The sequence below is a fragment of the Vigna umbellata genome, chromosome 4 (genome assembly GCF_029865625.1).
Source record: "Vigna umbellata cultivar VRB3 chromosome 4, Vumbellata_1.0, whole genome shotgun sequence".
In the NCBI taxonomy this organism is placed as follows: domain Eukaryota; kingdom Viridiplantae; phylum Streptophyta; class Magnoliopsida; order Fabales; family Fabaceae; genus Vigna; species Vigna umbellata.
Genome location: NC_142168.1, coordinates 48,972,485 through 48,985,359, shown reverse-complemented (window position 1 = coordinate 48,985,359; position 12,875 = coordinate 48,972,485). Strand labels below are relative to the sequence as shown.

Here is a 12,875-nt window from a genome sequence, read left to right as displayed (position 1 = left end):
AAATTATATAAAACAGATGAAGTTTTTAATTATTTTAAAATAAATAAATTATTCAACGATTTATTTTACTAAATAAATTATTTTTATTTATTAAGGAGTAAAATTATCTAATTAGAAAAATAATATTATAGAATGTTAAAAATATCATATCTTAATTATTAGCTTATAATAAACTTTAAACAAAAAAATATTTACAAAAATGACAAATGGTGATAACCCAAGTCGAAAAGAAAATTTAATCGGAAAAAGAATATAATAATATCACAATCCAACCAATACAAATACAAAGTCTACAAAGTACACATAATAATCAAAACCAATTTGCCAACCCAACACGTACAAATGAACATTTTGTACGTTATTGGTGGACTTTTTTTAACCGTTCAATAGTGAAACTTTTTCCTTGTCAAGCCGTATCTAACTATTCTCTGGTTTTTTCCATGAACATGTTCAGTATTCCAGGACTTCCTCAGACGAATATACTACGAATAAAATGAAACCCTTTTCGCCATAATTTCAACAACAACAAAAAAGTAAAAGAAAGTAAAGGAACATTATTGTTATCTTTCCCTGTGCTAATAGATATTTCCCCGTTTTTTAAATTTTCTCCCCTATTTTTTTTTTTGTGTGTAACTTGCATGATATTGTTTTGTGTTTTGGTTTTATCACTGAAATTGAAGATATTGGGGACCCGGAAGTAGCTGGTGATTCATGTGAGGCTGCTTGAAGATGAAGTTCCGTTGGGGGTTCTGGTTTTGGAGGGTGGTGTTAGGAAAATGGCAAGAGGAACTATGGTGTTTCTTTGGAGGGTACATCATGTTCTCATCCATGTGGGCAATCGCCGAAGGGTTCTTCTGAATGAAACAGGTACTATTGTTAATATCAGTGTTGTTGTTGTAGAAATTCTGCTGGGTTTCATGATCCAGATTCTCAGAGTTGAACAATGGTTCAGTTGTGTTTGGGTAATTACTGGAGTTATGGTTCTCTGATAAGATGGTGCTGAGCATGTAAAAGTCTGTTGCATCCAAGAGGTTGGAGAAGGATAGAGATTTTTGAGATATGAGTGTGGCTTGTGGAGGAGGGAGAAGAGGTGTTGCAGTGTTGGAGATTGCTGAAAAAGAAAAGCCTTCTTTCATTTGCTCTTCTTGATCTTCTGCTTCTTCTTGCTCTTTTATTTCCACTGTTTGTGCTGCCTCTGTGATTGAACTTAGACTGTGTTTCGACTTCTTGTATATCCGGCATAGAACCCAGTCATCCAACTAACAAAAAAAAAGTATTTAGTTAATTAATTAGTTACTGATAAAAGAATGATATTTATAGACTATATATATGAGAGAGAGAAAATAACAAGTCCCGAATATGTTTTTATTGAAAAAAAAAACAAGTGTTTATATACTATTACTGGTAGAAAATCCTCTTTTCTTCTCTGAATACATGTAGAAAAATACTCTTTTCCTTTATGCAGAAAATACCCTTTATAAATTAAATGAAATAAAGTACTTTACTCATTAGAAATCTTGATTGACCATATTTAGTACTTTTTAATCACAGTTTTTAATCTAAAAAATTATAAAATTCAAACTTCCATTTGAAGGGTCAGGATCTATATTCTGAAACATGCATAAGTTATTACATGACGAAGAAATGATTGTTTCACTTTTTAACACACACACACACACAAATTATACTAGATAAACCATTTAACAATTCACTTTTAGAAATATTTTATTAGTTGATAAAAGAAAATTAATTTTTGTATTTATAAAAAAATATAATAAATATAAAATTTGTAAAAATTTATTGATTATGAAAGTAATACTTTCTTAAACTGAAATGGTATTTCAGAAAAAAAAAATTATGAATGACAATAGGAGGGAGGTGAAGAAAAGTTGATGTATATTAAAAGTATGAAAATACATATATAGGAAAACTCACTCTCATGGAAGTGTCTTTGATCCTAACAGGTTTATTGGTGTCAACAAGGCGATATTCATGCATGATCCAATTGGTCTTGACACCCTTTGGGGGTTTTCCTTTGTAGAACACCAAAGCCTTCTTCACACCAAAATGTTCTCTCACTCCTCCACCCAATGATGCAACTATGTTCTTATCAGTGCCTGTTGCCTTCCAATACCCTGAAGCAGCTGCCCTGTTTGGCCGAGCTCCATTTGGGTACTTCCGGTCTCTCGGACTGAAAAAGTACCACTCTTTCTCCCCAAACGCAGCCTTAGCTGTTCAACAAACCAAAACCAAAACCAAAACCATCTTTCCCATCACAAAAAACAACACCACACAAATAACACACTTGACATGTGGTAAAGTTAGAAAAAGAGTAAGAGAGATCGATTCATTCCACTGCCCTACCATATAAAGTTATTTGGAAAAAAGTGATAAAAGAGATGAGAGAAATGATAGATTCAAATTTTTGATTAATAAATACTAACTATATTAACATTGTTGATATAAAACAATCTCAAACATTAGCATTAAAAGAAAAAATTTAAGCCATGAAAATTGGTCACTTCTCATGTTGTATATATAGTGACAGAAAAGGTGACAAACCTGGTAGCTCCCATGGATCACACTTGTAGATATCAACCTCAGCAATGATGGAAACTGGCAAAGGAATGGAGGCCACCTTTTTCCTAAGGTAATGAAGAATGAGCTCTTCATCTGTAGGGTGGAACCTAAATCCTGGGGGCAAGTTGTTGGATTGTGGGGTTCCCATAACCCTAATTCAACTAACTAACAAAGAAAACTATGCAAAGAGAAAGAATGTTTTTGGGTGTAAGGTTGGGTGGGTTTAGTGAAAAATGAACACAAAGACACAAGCTATAACCTTGAGAGAGGATTGAAATATTTGGGGTTTGAAGAGTGGAAGGCCTTTTATGGGTGTGGAATTTGTGAAGAGATTAGGCCAAGGCAGAAAAGGGGGATGAAGGTTCAAAGTTTTCCAAAGTAGGGACCATTTGAAGAGAGAGAAAGTAATGTGGTGGATGGCCAAAGTTAGAGAGAGAAAATGGTCACTTTGGCACACCATGGAAGGAACCCTAGATTGGCTTGTGAAATCACATACTCACACTTTCTATTTTGTCGTTTTGTAGGAAATCTATGACCTTGAAACGAGGGTCTTCACGATGTCGGGTAAGTGACTTAGTCATCATTGAGATAAGCTTGCCACACGTGTCCACCAAAATCAAGGTAGAATGATTGGTGGGTAACATTGTTTTGGAATTATTTTGATTCACTTTTGTTGGATTCTTTTATTAAAATATCTTTATTATCGTTTACTTATTTTTATTTAGTTTTACTTTAATATAAATTTCACTTCATTAAACCAATGTTTATAATTTACTTTCAGTTAATTTTACCTTTTCGCTATAATAAAAAAGTGAAGATTGTAAAATATTTTATAATAAGAATATAAAATGACGGGATTTATAATACAAATAGTGTAATTATTATTAGAATTATAATTTTAAATAAATTAGAAAATCTTATTATTAAAACTGAACTACAAATTTGCCTGGTAAATATAAGTACACGCAATCAAAGTTCAGTGAAATAAAAGATATTCAAATTTAATATGTTTTCAATTAATTGTATAGATTAATTTGGTTTTCTAAAACCCTATCATCTTCTCTATGGTGATTGAATGGGAATGGCGGCGCAAATAGCTACTAAGAACCGTTTGTTATAAAGGATAGCATTGACTATACTTCAAATAGTTTCTAATAATTAGCACTGAATTATAATTTTAATTTTCTTTAATCATAGGATGTGATTTTGATTTGTTCCTTTTGGTTTAGTATTAAAATCTTAATTTTCATTCAACTAATTGAATTTTAAAAGCTAAGGAATATGTTTAAGGTATCATAGAAATAAATTTAATTAATTAAAATACTTTCTATGAGAATTCTTCAATTTGACGTCTAGTTTTGTTTTCTGATTTTACTTTTTAAGTAAATATTGTTTTTAATTAAAATATTTATTTTATTAATTTTATTTTTCATGTGACGATTTCTCTAAATTTAATTATATTTTAATTTAATCAATTTTTAAATTTAATTTTTTTAATTATAAAATTATTTACAAAATAAATAAAAATTATTTACTACAGAATTATAAAAATATTTTAACTTTCTAATAATAATAATATTTTTATTATCATAAAAAATGTTAACACATGTAATAATAAAATAACTAAATTTATGAAATTGATTATCGAACTAAAACTCTGAATTTTTTAAAATTAAAAAAATTAAGATTGTCGATAAAAATTAAAAAAAAATGATATTACAATGTAATAAATACATATCACATCAGTTAGTTAGATTGGATAATTGGAATTATATCATTGATTTAGACAGTGTATAGAATATTATTGATAAAAATAATAAAATGAACTAAGTTTTATAAAAAATTATTTAACTCAATTTTATATAATTTATATCAAAACTACTATTTAATAGTTCTTCTTTAATTTATGATGTCCAATATATAAAATAAATTATATCAGAAAGAGAATATTAACATTATATTATAATGTATTGTATTCAAGTGAAATTTTTGGATTTTCTTTTTATCTTTTGACATTTATATGTATTATTCATTATCATAAGTACTAACACAGCTGTGAATTCCAAATATTCACAATGAAGTTAGTTTTCTTTAACATGATTTATTTGTACTTAAAATAACAATTTTAAGATTCAAATAAAAGTCATAATTTTTTATCATTTATGTCAACCGAGCTTAGTTTTAATTAACTTTTAGAATTCTTTTTAAAAATTTTATCCTGTTTTTTTCTTTTTCATAAAAGTGATGAAAAAGTAATGAATACATATAAAAAATTAATGAATGAATTCATTTCAGATTAAATTTTTAAAAAATAAGAAGTGCTTAAAAAAATTTATATACTTTTTTATAATATTGTGGTAACTAAAATACAATGTTATTCAAGAATTCATCTTAATTTTTTTTAATTTTTTTTAATTTTATTAAAAACATATTTTCGCTTTATTTCTGGAATTTTTTATATTTTATAAGTATTTCATTAAATTATGTAGAATTCTTAGAAAATTCAGATTTTACGGATTTTTATAAAAAAATTAAAAATGTTATACAATATATGAAAAATTAATAATATTTTTTTTCAAGATAATTCTTGTCAGGATAGATAATATAATTATAAATAATAAAAAACATATGAATATTTAATGCATTGTAATATCTAGTATATCTAATATATATAAGAACTTAGAAAATAGAGTATTAGAGTGGATAAGTGTTTTAAAATAATGAGACTGATAATTTTAATTTTAAAATAATTCGATAATATAAATAGATGTTCTTAAAATCTTCTCATTATCTAAAAATACTAACCATCTCTCTAAAACTCTTTCTCTGAGTTCCTTTTCTCTTTTTTCTAAGATTTTTAACTCCTTGATCATTTGTTTGACAAGCCGGAAGTGCCTAGAAGATCACGGTAGTGCAATTTTCATTCTCTACCGATTAATTTTTGGTTAGAGAAAGTAAGTTTTTCTACTTCTTTTTTCTTTAACTCTTTGTCTATGATCATGCTTAAGAACCCTTCGCATGTGTTATTTGTACTTTATTCTTGGTTCTTTGTTAATATGAGGTTCTAAAGAACTCACTCCGATCACAATTCAGTGATTTGTAGAAGTTCCTAGAGTTTCTTGTGCTTAAAGCAGCTGTTGTGGGTTCTTAGAGTTGTGCTAATTTTCTTTGAGATAAGCTAGTTCTTGTTTTATGTTAGTATTTAGGGTGTGTAGTTTGTAGATATTGCATGTTTATGCTTGAAATGTTAGTTAATGTGTTGAGTAAGTGATCAATTGATCACATGATGATTGTTGACGATGAATGATTTTGTGTTAAACTCCAATTGTAGGATGAATAGTGTTGTTGCGATGTTTGGTGGTGTTGAATTTGGTTAAATGTGGAAGATAATTGAACTAGGTTGAATTGTAAGTGGTTTGGGTAAAAATATGGGGTTTTGGTATGTGAGTTTTTGAGTTAAGGGTTAAAAAGAAAAAATTAAGTCTTAGAGTCTCTTTGGATGTGATTTGAGATTTGTTAGAGTTCTGAATTGGTTGAAATCTGTTCTAGAAAGAGGTAGTATAGTACTTTGGTGGTGTTTTAGTTGCTTTTTGAGTTCATTTTGGGGGTTTAGACTAGTGAGGTTTTGAGTTAAAGGTTCTGTGCTAAAATGGAAGACTTGAAGTGTGTTTTTAAGTCATTACTTGTTAGAGTCCTTAAGTTACTAAAAAACAAGTTATAACTTGTGGAATTTAATTAAGGTCTCTAAAGTAAGATTTTAGTTATTTTTAAGTTGGAATCTAGTTGTAAAATAGTTGAAAACTAGGTTAATTTGGGTTATACACATTTGGTTAGGTCCATGATAATTTAGAATCTAATATAGGAGTGTTAAAAGTTGGTAAAAGTGTTTAGGATAGGTCATGTGAGTTTAGGAGTGCTCATTTTGCAATTTTGATGTTGCAGAATTATGCAGCGAGGTTAGGCAAATAAGAGCAGCTTGTTGAGCGAGCTTATGGGAGTTCTGACAGTGAGTTCCAATGGCAATGAGGTATGTAAGAGTTTTAAGGAGAATTCTTAATGGTTGTATCAAAGTGTTGTCGGTATGAATGTAGGGAGTTTAGTCTTGGAGATTATCTTGACACTCTAATGATCATTCATTCTTGATTAAAAAAGAGTGATACATGTGGTGAGAGTAGTTGGAGGTCTTAGTTTAGGTGCTTCTAGTATGACCTAAGACGCGGTACAAACTAACCTTGTGAGTGTAGCAATGTAAGTCTAGGTCAATGGCATGATTAGGATGTTTGAAATATTTATTGTGAAACATGATATACGTATGGAATATTGATATGTTATGATTAGTTTTGTATTACTAGCTTACCTTGTTTGTTTGCTCTTGCTTAGGTGTTCTTGTTCGTTCGTCTATTTTGGCTATGATCATCTAGTGGGTATGAGCAGAAAAAAGTGATGTGATAGTAGAGCAAGCTTTAGGTGGAGTTGACCCAGAGACATAGTAACTTTAGTGTTTATATGTTTATTAGTTATGTCTTAGCTATGGAGGTTTTAGATTATATCCTTATGCCTAGTTTTGTGCTTTGTATATAAAGTTTGTTTTTATAGTTATATTAAATGAGTATAAATTAATTTTATATTTTTGTTTGTCAACTCTCTACTTTAATAGTGATGTGATTATTTTTTTTATAGTATTAATAATATTAAAAAATGTCACAATATCCAAATTTAATACTCTACAAAAATATGTCACTGTTTTAAGATCCAAGTAATCTCATTGTTTAAAAAACAAGTGATGCAAATTTATTGTTTTCAAGTTTAAAAGAAATCAAATGTTATTTTAATATTTTGGCACTAGTTAAGTTGATTCCTTAAAAGAATATAATAAATCAAATTTAATTTACATAACTAAATAATTTTTTATAAAAATATTTATCATGTACATCTACACACACCAAACTTCTTTAAACTTCGATCTTTTTATAAGTAGTTATTCGAATGCTTTATTTTCAAAAGTGCATTCTTCTCACTTTTGATATATCTGTTTTCCTAAAAATTGATTTGTCTTTATTAAATTATTCGGTTTAAGAAAGTTATAGAAAATGGAAACATACCCAATCAAGATTTTTTTCATATATTTTTTGACCATTGACCAACTAACAATTTTTTAGTATTTTCGACCTTCTTGTCAATTGTATGATGAGAATGTGTTTTACAATAAATTCATAATATTAATATTGGCTATGTTTGCAGCATTACTCATTGTCATCATTCAAAATCTGCACAAAATGAAAGGCAATAAGAAGATATTCTAAAAAATCTTAAACAAAAACGACATTCTCAAAAGGAATTGTTCCACGTGGCATTCAGGAAACTAAAGTGGTATAATCCAATTTTGTGAGTGCTATGTTGTTGTTACGTGAAATCAGAAAATATGGAAGTGCTTTCATGTGGTCTAAAATAACTGCTTATTTGACTGTTCAATACTTTGCTTAATTGGAAAGAAAAATTTTATATTGCTCAAAAAATCAAGGTGCACAAAGCTTAAAAAATATCACGTGTGGATAAATTAAAGTTATGTTTTTCTATACTTTTTTTCCATAATTTGTTAAGTACGGATATTGGCTTTTATTTTTCAAATATAGGATTTGAATATAGTTTATTTACATGGTATAGATTATGTTTTGCGAAAATAATAGCCCAAAACAAAAAGGATTGCTAAAACTTAAAAGTTGATAATCAAAATTTATTAAGTTACTTGTTCTATTATAAATTTTTAATAGTGCTTTGATAGAACTATACTATATATTGAACTAATTAGTAAATATAAAAATAAAAAATATAGCCATGTTTTAATAATACTTTACGTGAATTTTTAACCTTTTATTGATAAAATATATTGTAATTTTATATGTACTGAAATCCTTTTAATTGTGGATTAATTATTTCCATTATATTTTTTAATTTCAATTTGTTTTATGTTATGTATTTTATTAGCAATTTTATATTACACCTTAAGTATTTTCAATTAAGTTTAAAATAAAGTAAAAAATTTAACTAGTTTTGATTTTCGTTACTATAAATCTTTTTCATTGCTTTTTTATCCATGTAAAATTAATTGAACATATGTGTTTAGTTCTTGTTCTAGTTCTATAAATTACTTTTATTTTTATTTTCGTTTATCCAAAATTTCAACTCATTATTTTTAATTTGTAATATTTATTTTAGGATAGATAAATAACATGTTTTTTTTTATCTATTTTTAAAAGTCACATGTTGATAATATATAATAGTACATTATTTGGAATTAGGAATGCTCCATATTTGAATTGTTTATCAAATTGTTAATAATTCAAAAAAATCATATTATTAAATTAATTTCTAATAATTTAATTTAGTTTAATTTATTTAAATCATGATCCAGTTTAGTTTAAATCATGAGTAATCCAGATCAGTTTTTGCAAAATCACTTTTAAAATTTAATTTAAGTTGTATCATAACTCAGTTTATTATATACATTTTTTTATTTAACACATAAGCAATTCTATGGAACTAAAAGAAAAATAAATATACAAAGAATAAAATCAAAATTCAATCATTTTACATAAACTAAAGATATATTTTAGTCTAAAACTAATAAATATATCTATAAAGTAAATTGATACAAATTTAGGTAGAAGTAATACCTTTCTTATATATTTGATTAGTAATATTTACAACATCTTTAAAGTACAATGATCACAACTCCCCACTAGTACAATAAAGGAAAACAACATCGGTTATTTTTACCTTTCCGTAGCGGTTCTACAACCGATGTATATATAGACGAGGTAAAAAGTGGTAGATTTTTTGCCTCGATTGTGAACTGAGACAAAAAGATGTATGCTTTTGTCTCGGTTCAAATGCAACCGAGGCAGTAGAGAGTGTTTCTTTTTTTTTATTTTTTTTTCGCCAAACTTTTGGCCTCGGTTGTTGGTCAACCAATGCAATAGGTGGTCTTTTTTTCAATGATACTTTGTTACTTCCGGCTAGTCCTGGGAGGCTACAACCTGAATATCAGTAATCAGAAGACCAAATATATGGCAAGTTGTAAGCTATATCCTATAGGACTTTGGAAATACATACAACAGCAATGGATGGACAAGGGAAGCACGCAAAGTGAAAACAAAATAAATTTTGGAAGCCTTTCTTTCGTCATGAAGAAAAACCCTGTAAGCTTGTTTTCTGTCACGGATAGAAAGACTAGGGAAGACATGTTGAAGTTAGAAGTGGGAAACTTGCCAGAGAAATTGTTTACTAAGATTTGAAGAAAGGAAAGATTGAGATTACCAAGTTCAGTAGGAAGCTCCCCTTCCAAACGGTTCCTTGCCAATGAAAGTTTTTGAAGAGAAGAGAGATTAGACCCTGTTTCCAACTTTGGAGCATGTGACAGCGTACCAGGTGCAGTGATAGGAGTGTGTGGACCATCTAGAGACTCGAGCTTGGATTCCGAAAGTTTGAAGCAACGAAGCTGAGCAAGAGTCCCCGGCCTCAGGTACTTGTTCCCGGAGCTCCGTGACTGCCTCCTTGCCTTAACCCTCCGAGTCTTCTCCTTCGGCGACACCTTACCCATTCTCTCGTTCCCCACACTCAACCCAGCCTGAAAAAAAAAGAAAATAAAATTGAAAAACAAAAATCAAGAAGAAGAAGAAGAAGAGAGAAAGAGAAAGGTTGGTACATAGTGGTGAGGTGGAAGGTGAAAATAGAAGGCGGAACAGAAAGGGAAAGAAAGGAATGGGGCCGCTAGGGTTTTCGCCGCTAGGGTCCTTGGCTTCTGCTTCTCCCGCCTGTCCTCCACCAGCCTCTACACCGTTGAACAGGACGACAACGGTGAGCACTGCGAGCCATATGGTGGTCGAGCGGCACGGGATCTGAATTCGACCGTGGTGGCACCCGGATCCCATGGAGGTGATGAAGGCGCAACCAAACCAACCAGCCCCCTCTCTCCACTTCGCTCAGTTTGTAAATAAATAAAGATTTTGGCTCGGTTCCTAGGCCAACTGATGTCTTAAGTCTGACTGGTACACAGGTCTTTCTGCCTCGGGTGCCTTCTTAACCGAGATCATATCTCTTATGTGCTTCGGGTAAGAGAGAACCAATGCCTATAAGTTTGGCTTAATTACAACAATGTCACCGCATTTTGATAGACTTCGGTTTTCCACGAACCGAAGCCTATTGGGCGAGTTAAAAAGCGTACTTTTTATTAGTGCCCCCTCGTTTTTACTTTTTTTTTTCATCTTGGTTATGTGCATAAAATTGAATGCAACCAAATCTTGAAATTGATTGGCTCAATAAAGATTTTATTTTAAGTTTTGCGAAAATTTGATATAGTTCAATTTACTCTTTCTTATGTTTTTTTTTATAGAATCTTACGACAACAGAGGTGAAGACAACTTGGTTACACTAGCTTGATTTTTATATAGAGTTTATATTTTGTTTTGAACATAAATGAATTCTTGAAAACGGAGAATATTGAGTTTTAGTTGGACGTAATTTGGAGTTTAAGCTGATAGATGTTTGATTTGATGTACTTTACATTTAATATTTTTATTGAGATATTACTATAATGTGTAGATTATGAATGTTAAATATAATTGTTCTTAAGCTGAGTTTTGAATATAGTTAAGATGCGTGAAGTTAGTTTTTTTTATAGTTTTTCGTTAGTTTATGGGTTTAATGAAAAATGTATTTTGAGTTTGGATGATCAAGTTGATTTGAAATGAAAAAATTATGATATTTGAACTAATTATAGTTGTTATTAATCATTTGTAATTTGTTCAAAAGTTGTATTGTTTACAGTGGTTTTGAATAAATAGTATATTATTTACAAATAGGACATTATTTACAAAGAGTACATTATTTATAAAAGGTTTAATATCCTATTTTATTTCCAGTTTCGCTCGAAAATGTTAAATTAATCCATTCTTTAAAAAGTGCGTCAATTAAGTCCTCACTTAATAAAACTTATGTCAATGAAATTCATTCTGTTAAATCCGTACAAACGACGTTAACTATTTTTTTCTCTCTTTTACTTTTCTTCTATTTTTCTGTGCAATGTAGGTTTTTGTCAGTGTTTTTTTCTCTTCTACTTTTTTTCTACTTTAAATACTCTCTCCTCCCACTTTTTAAAGGATGAAGCATACGAATTTGGAGTTTCAATCTCAAACAATGTGGCTTTACTATTTCAGTGGCCAGCCTACTCAATGTTTGTCGATCTCCTGGGCCTCTTTGGCATGCCAAATTCATTACACACTAGTAAATAAAGAAGTCCTGTTGCATAGAATCTCCGATATTTTAAAGAAAGATATACTTACCTTTCTATCTGTACTTTGCCTACCATATGATGTCTAATGGTGAGATGGTATTATTGAATCAGAGAATCTAAGGTGCTACTGTGCTCTGCCTTAATCTTTATATATATATATATATATATATATATATATATATATATATATATATATGTATGTATGTATGTATGTATATATAGATAGATGGATAGATACACAAAGGACTAGAAACGGATAACCATTGAGCTATTTTGTTCATACTACTTGAAGACAACTTAAGATAAATAATTCCCAAGAGATAAAATAATTGTACAAGATATACAGAAAGTTAAGATACAGGACTACGCTACAATCCAGGACAATATTCAAAGTTAAATCTCATGAAAACAGTAGTTTCATTAATTGAAACAAGTTAAAAATCGATTTTCATAAGTGAAGTCATGAATTTGCCAAAGAACAATGAAGCAATCTTGTTACAAAATTTCAGAGTTCAGTCTCTCTTCTCCAAGCGTAGAGTAACAAAGAGAAACCACAGTTATTGCTCCCACACGACCTAGTTGATGAAGACGACGAGCTCCTTCCTCCATCACTGTTCTCCTCTATCCACTACAACACGCTAGAGTTTGACGGCGATAGAGTCGTTATTGATGACGCCATAGTGGGTCCCACCAACCTCTTCCTCATCAACTTCTTCTCTAGCCCCACCATTTCAGGCCACACTACGCCACCATCACCTACTTGAAACACAAAAACACCATAGCTATTGCCGTTTTCACTATCAACCACCCAACTCAACACGGCCCAATAGAACTCTACTTCATCACCATCGATGAAGAGTGGTAAACTATGGGTAATGCTTCTTTGGCAATGGAGAGTGGTAAACTGTGGGTAAGGCTTCTTTGGTAATGGAGGTGGGGTAGAAGTGTGAAATAAATCTTTACTTATAATATATATAGAGAGAGAAAAAATCTAACAACAACC

General features: G+C 29.8%; 1 protein-coding gene across 1 annotated transcript; it reads right to left on the bottom strand.

The window, feature by feature from the left end:
- Positions 1 to 234: 234 nt before the first annotated feature.
- Positions 235 to 2,998, bottom strand: LOC124824690 (NAC domain-containing protein 1-like). Its single transcript, XM_047297166.2, has 3 exons — positions 2,563 to 2,998; positions 1,936 to 2,231; positions 235 to 1,259 (listed from the first exon to the last, which is right to left on the bottom strand). Exons 1-3 carry the CDS (start codon positions 2,726 to 2,728, stop codon positions 666 to 668), a joined length of 1,056 nt encoding a protein of 351 aa, XP_047153122.1. The 5' UTR covers positions 2,729 to 2,998; the 3' UTR covers positions 235 to 665.
- Positions 2,999 to 12,875: the final 9,877 nt, after the last annotated feature.

Bases quoted from the DNA above. Each gene is read 5' to 3' on its own strand.
- LOC124824690 (XM_047297166.2), bottom strand. From the start codon at position 2,728: ATGGGAACCCCACAATCCAACAACTTGCCCCCAGGATTTAGGTTCCAC. The intron at 2,232-2,562 runs GTTTGTCACCTT...TTTGTTGAACAG, and splicing joins TGATCCATGGGAGCTACCAG to CTAAGGCTGCGTTTGGGGAG. The intron at 1,260-1,935 runs GTGAGTTTTCCT...TTTTTTTGTTAG, and splicing joins TCAAAGACACTTCCATGAGA to TTGGATGACTGGGTTCTATG.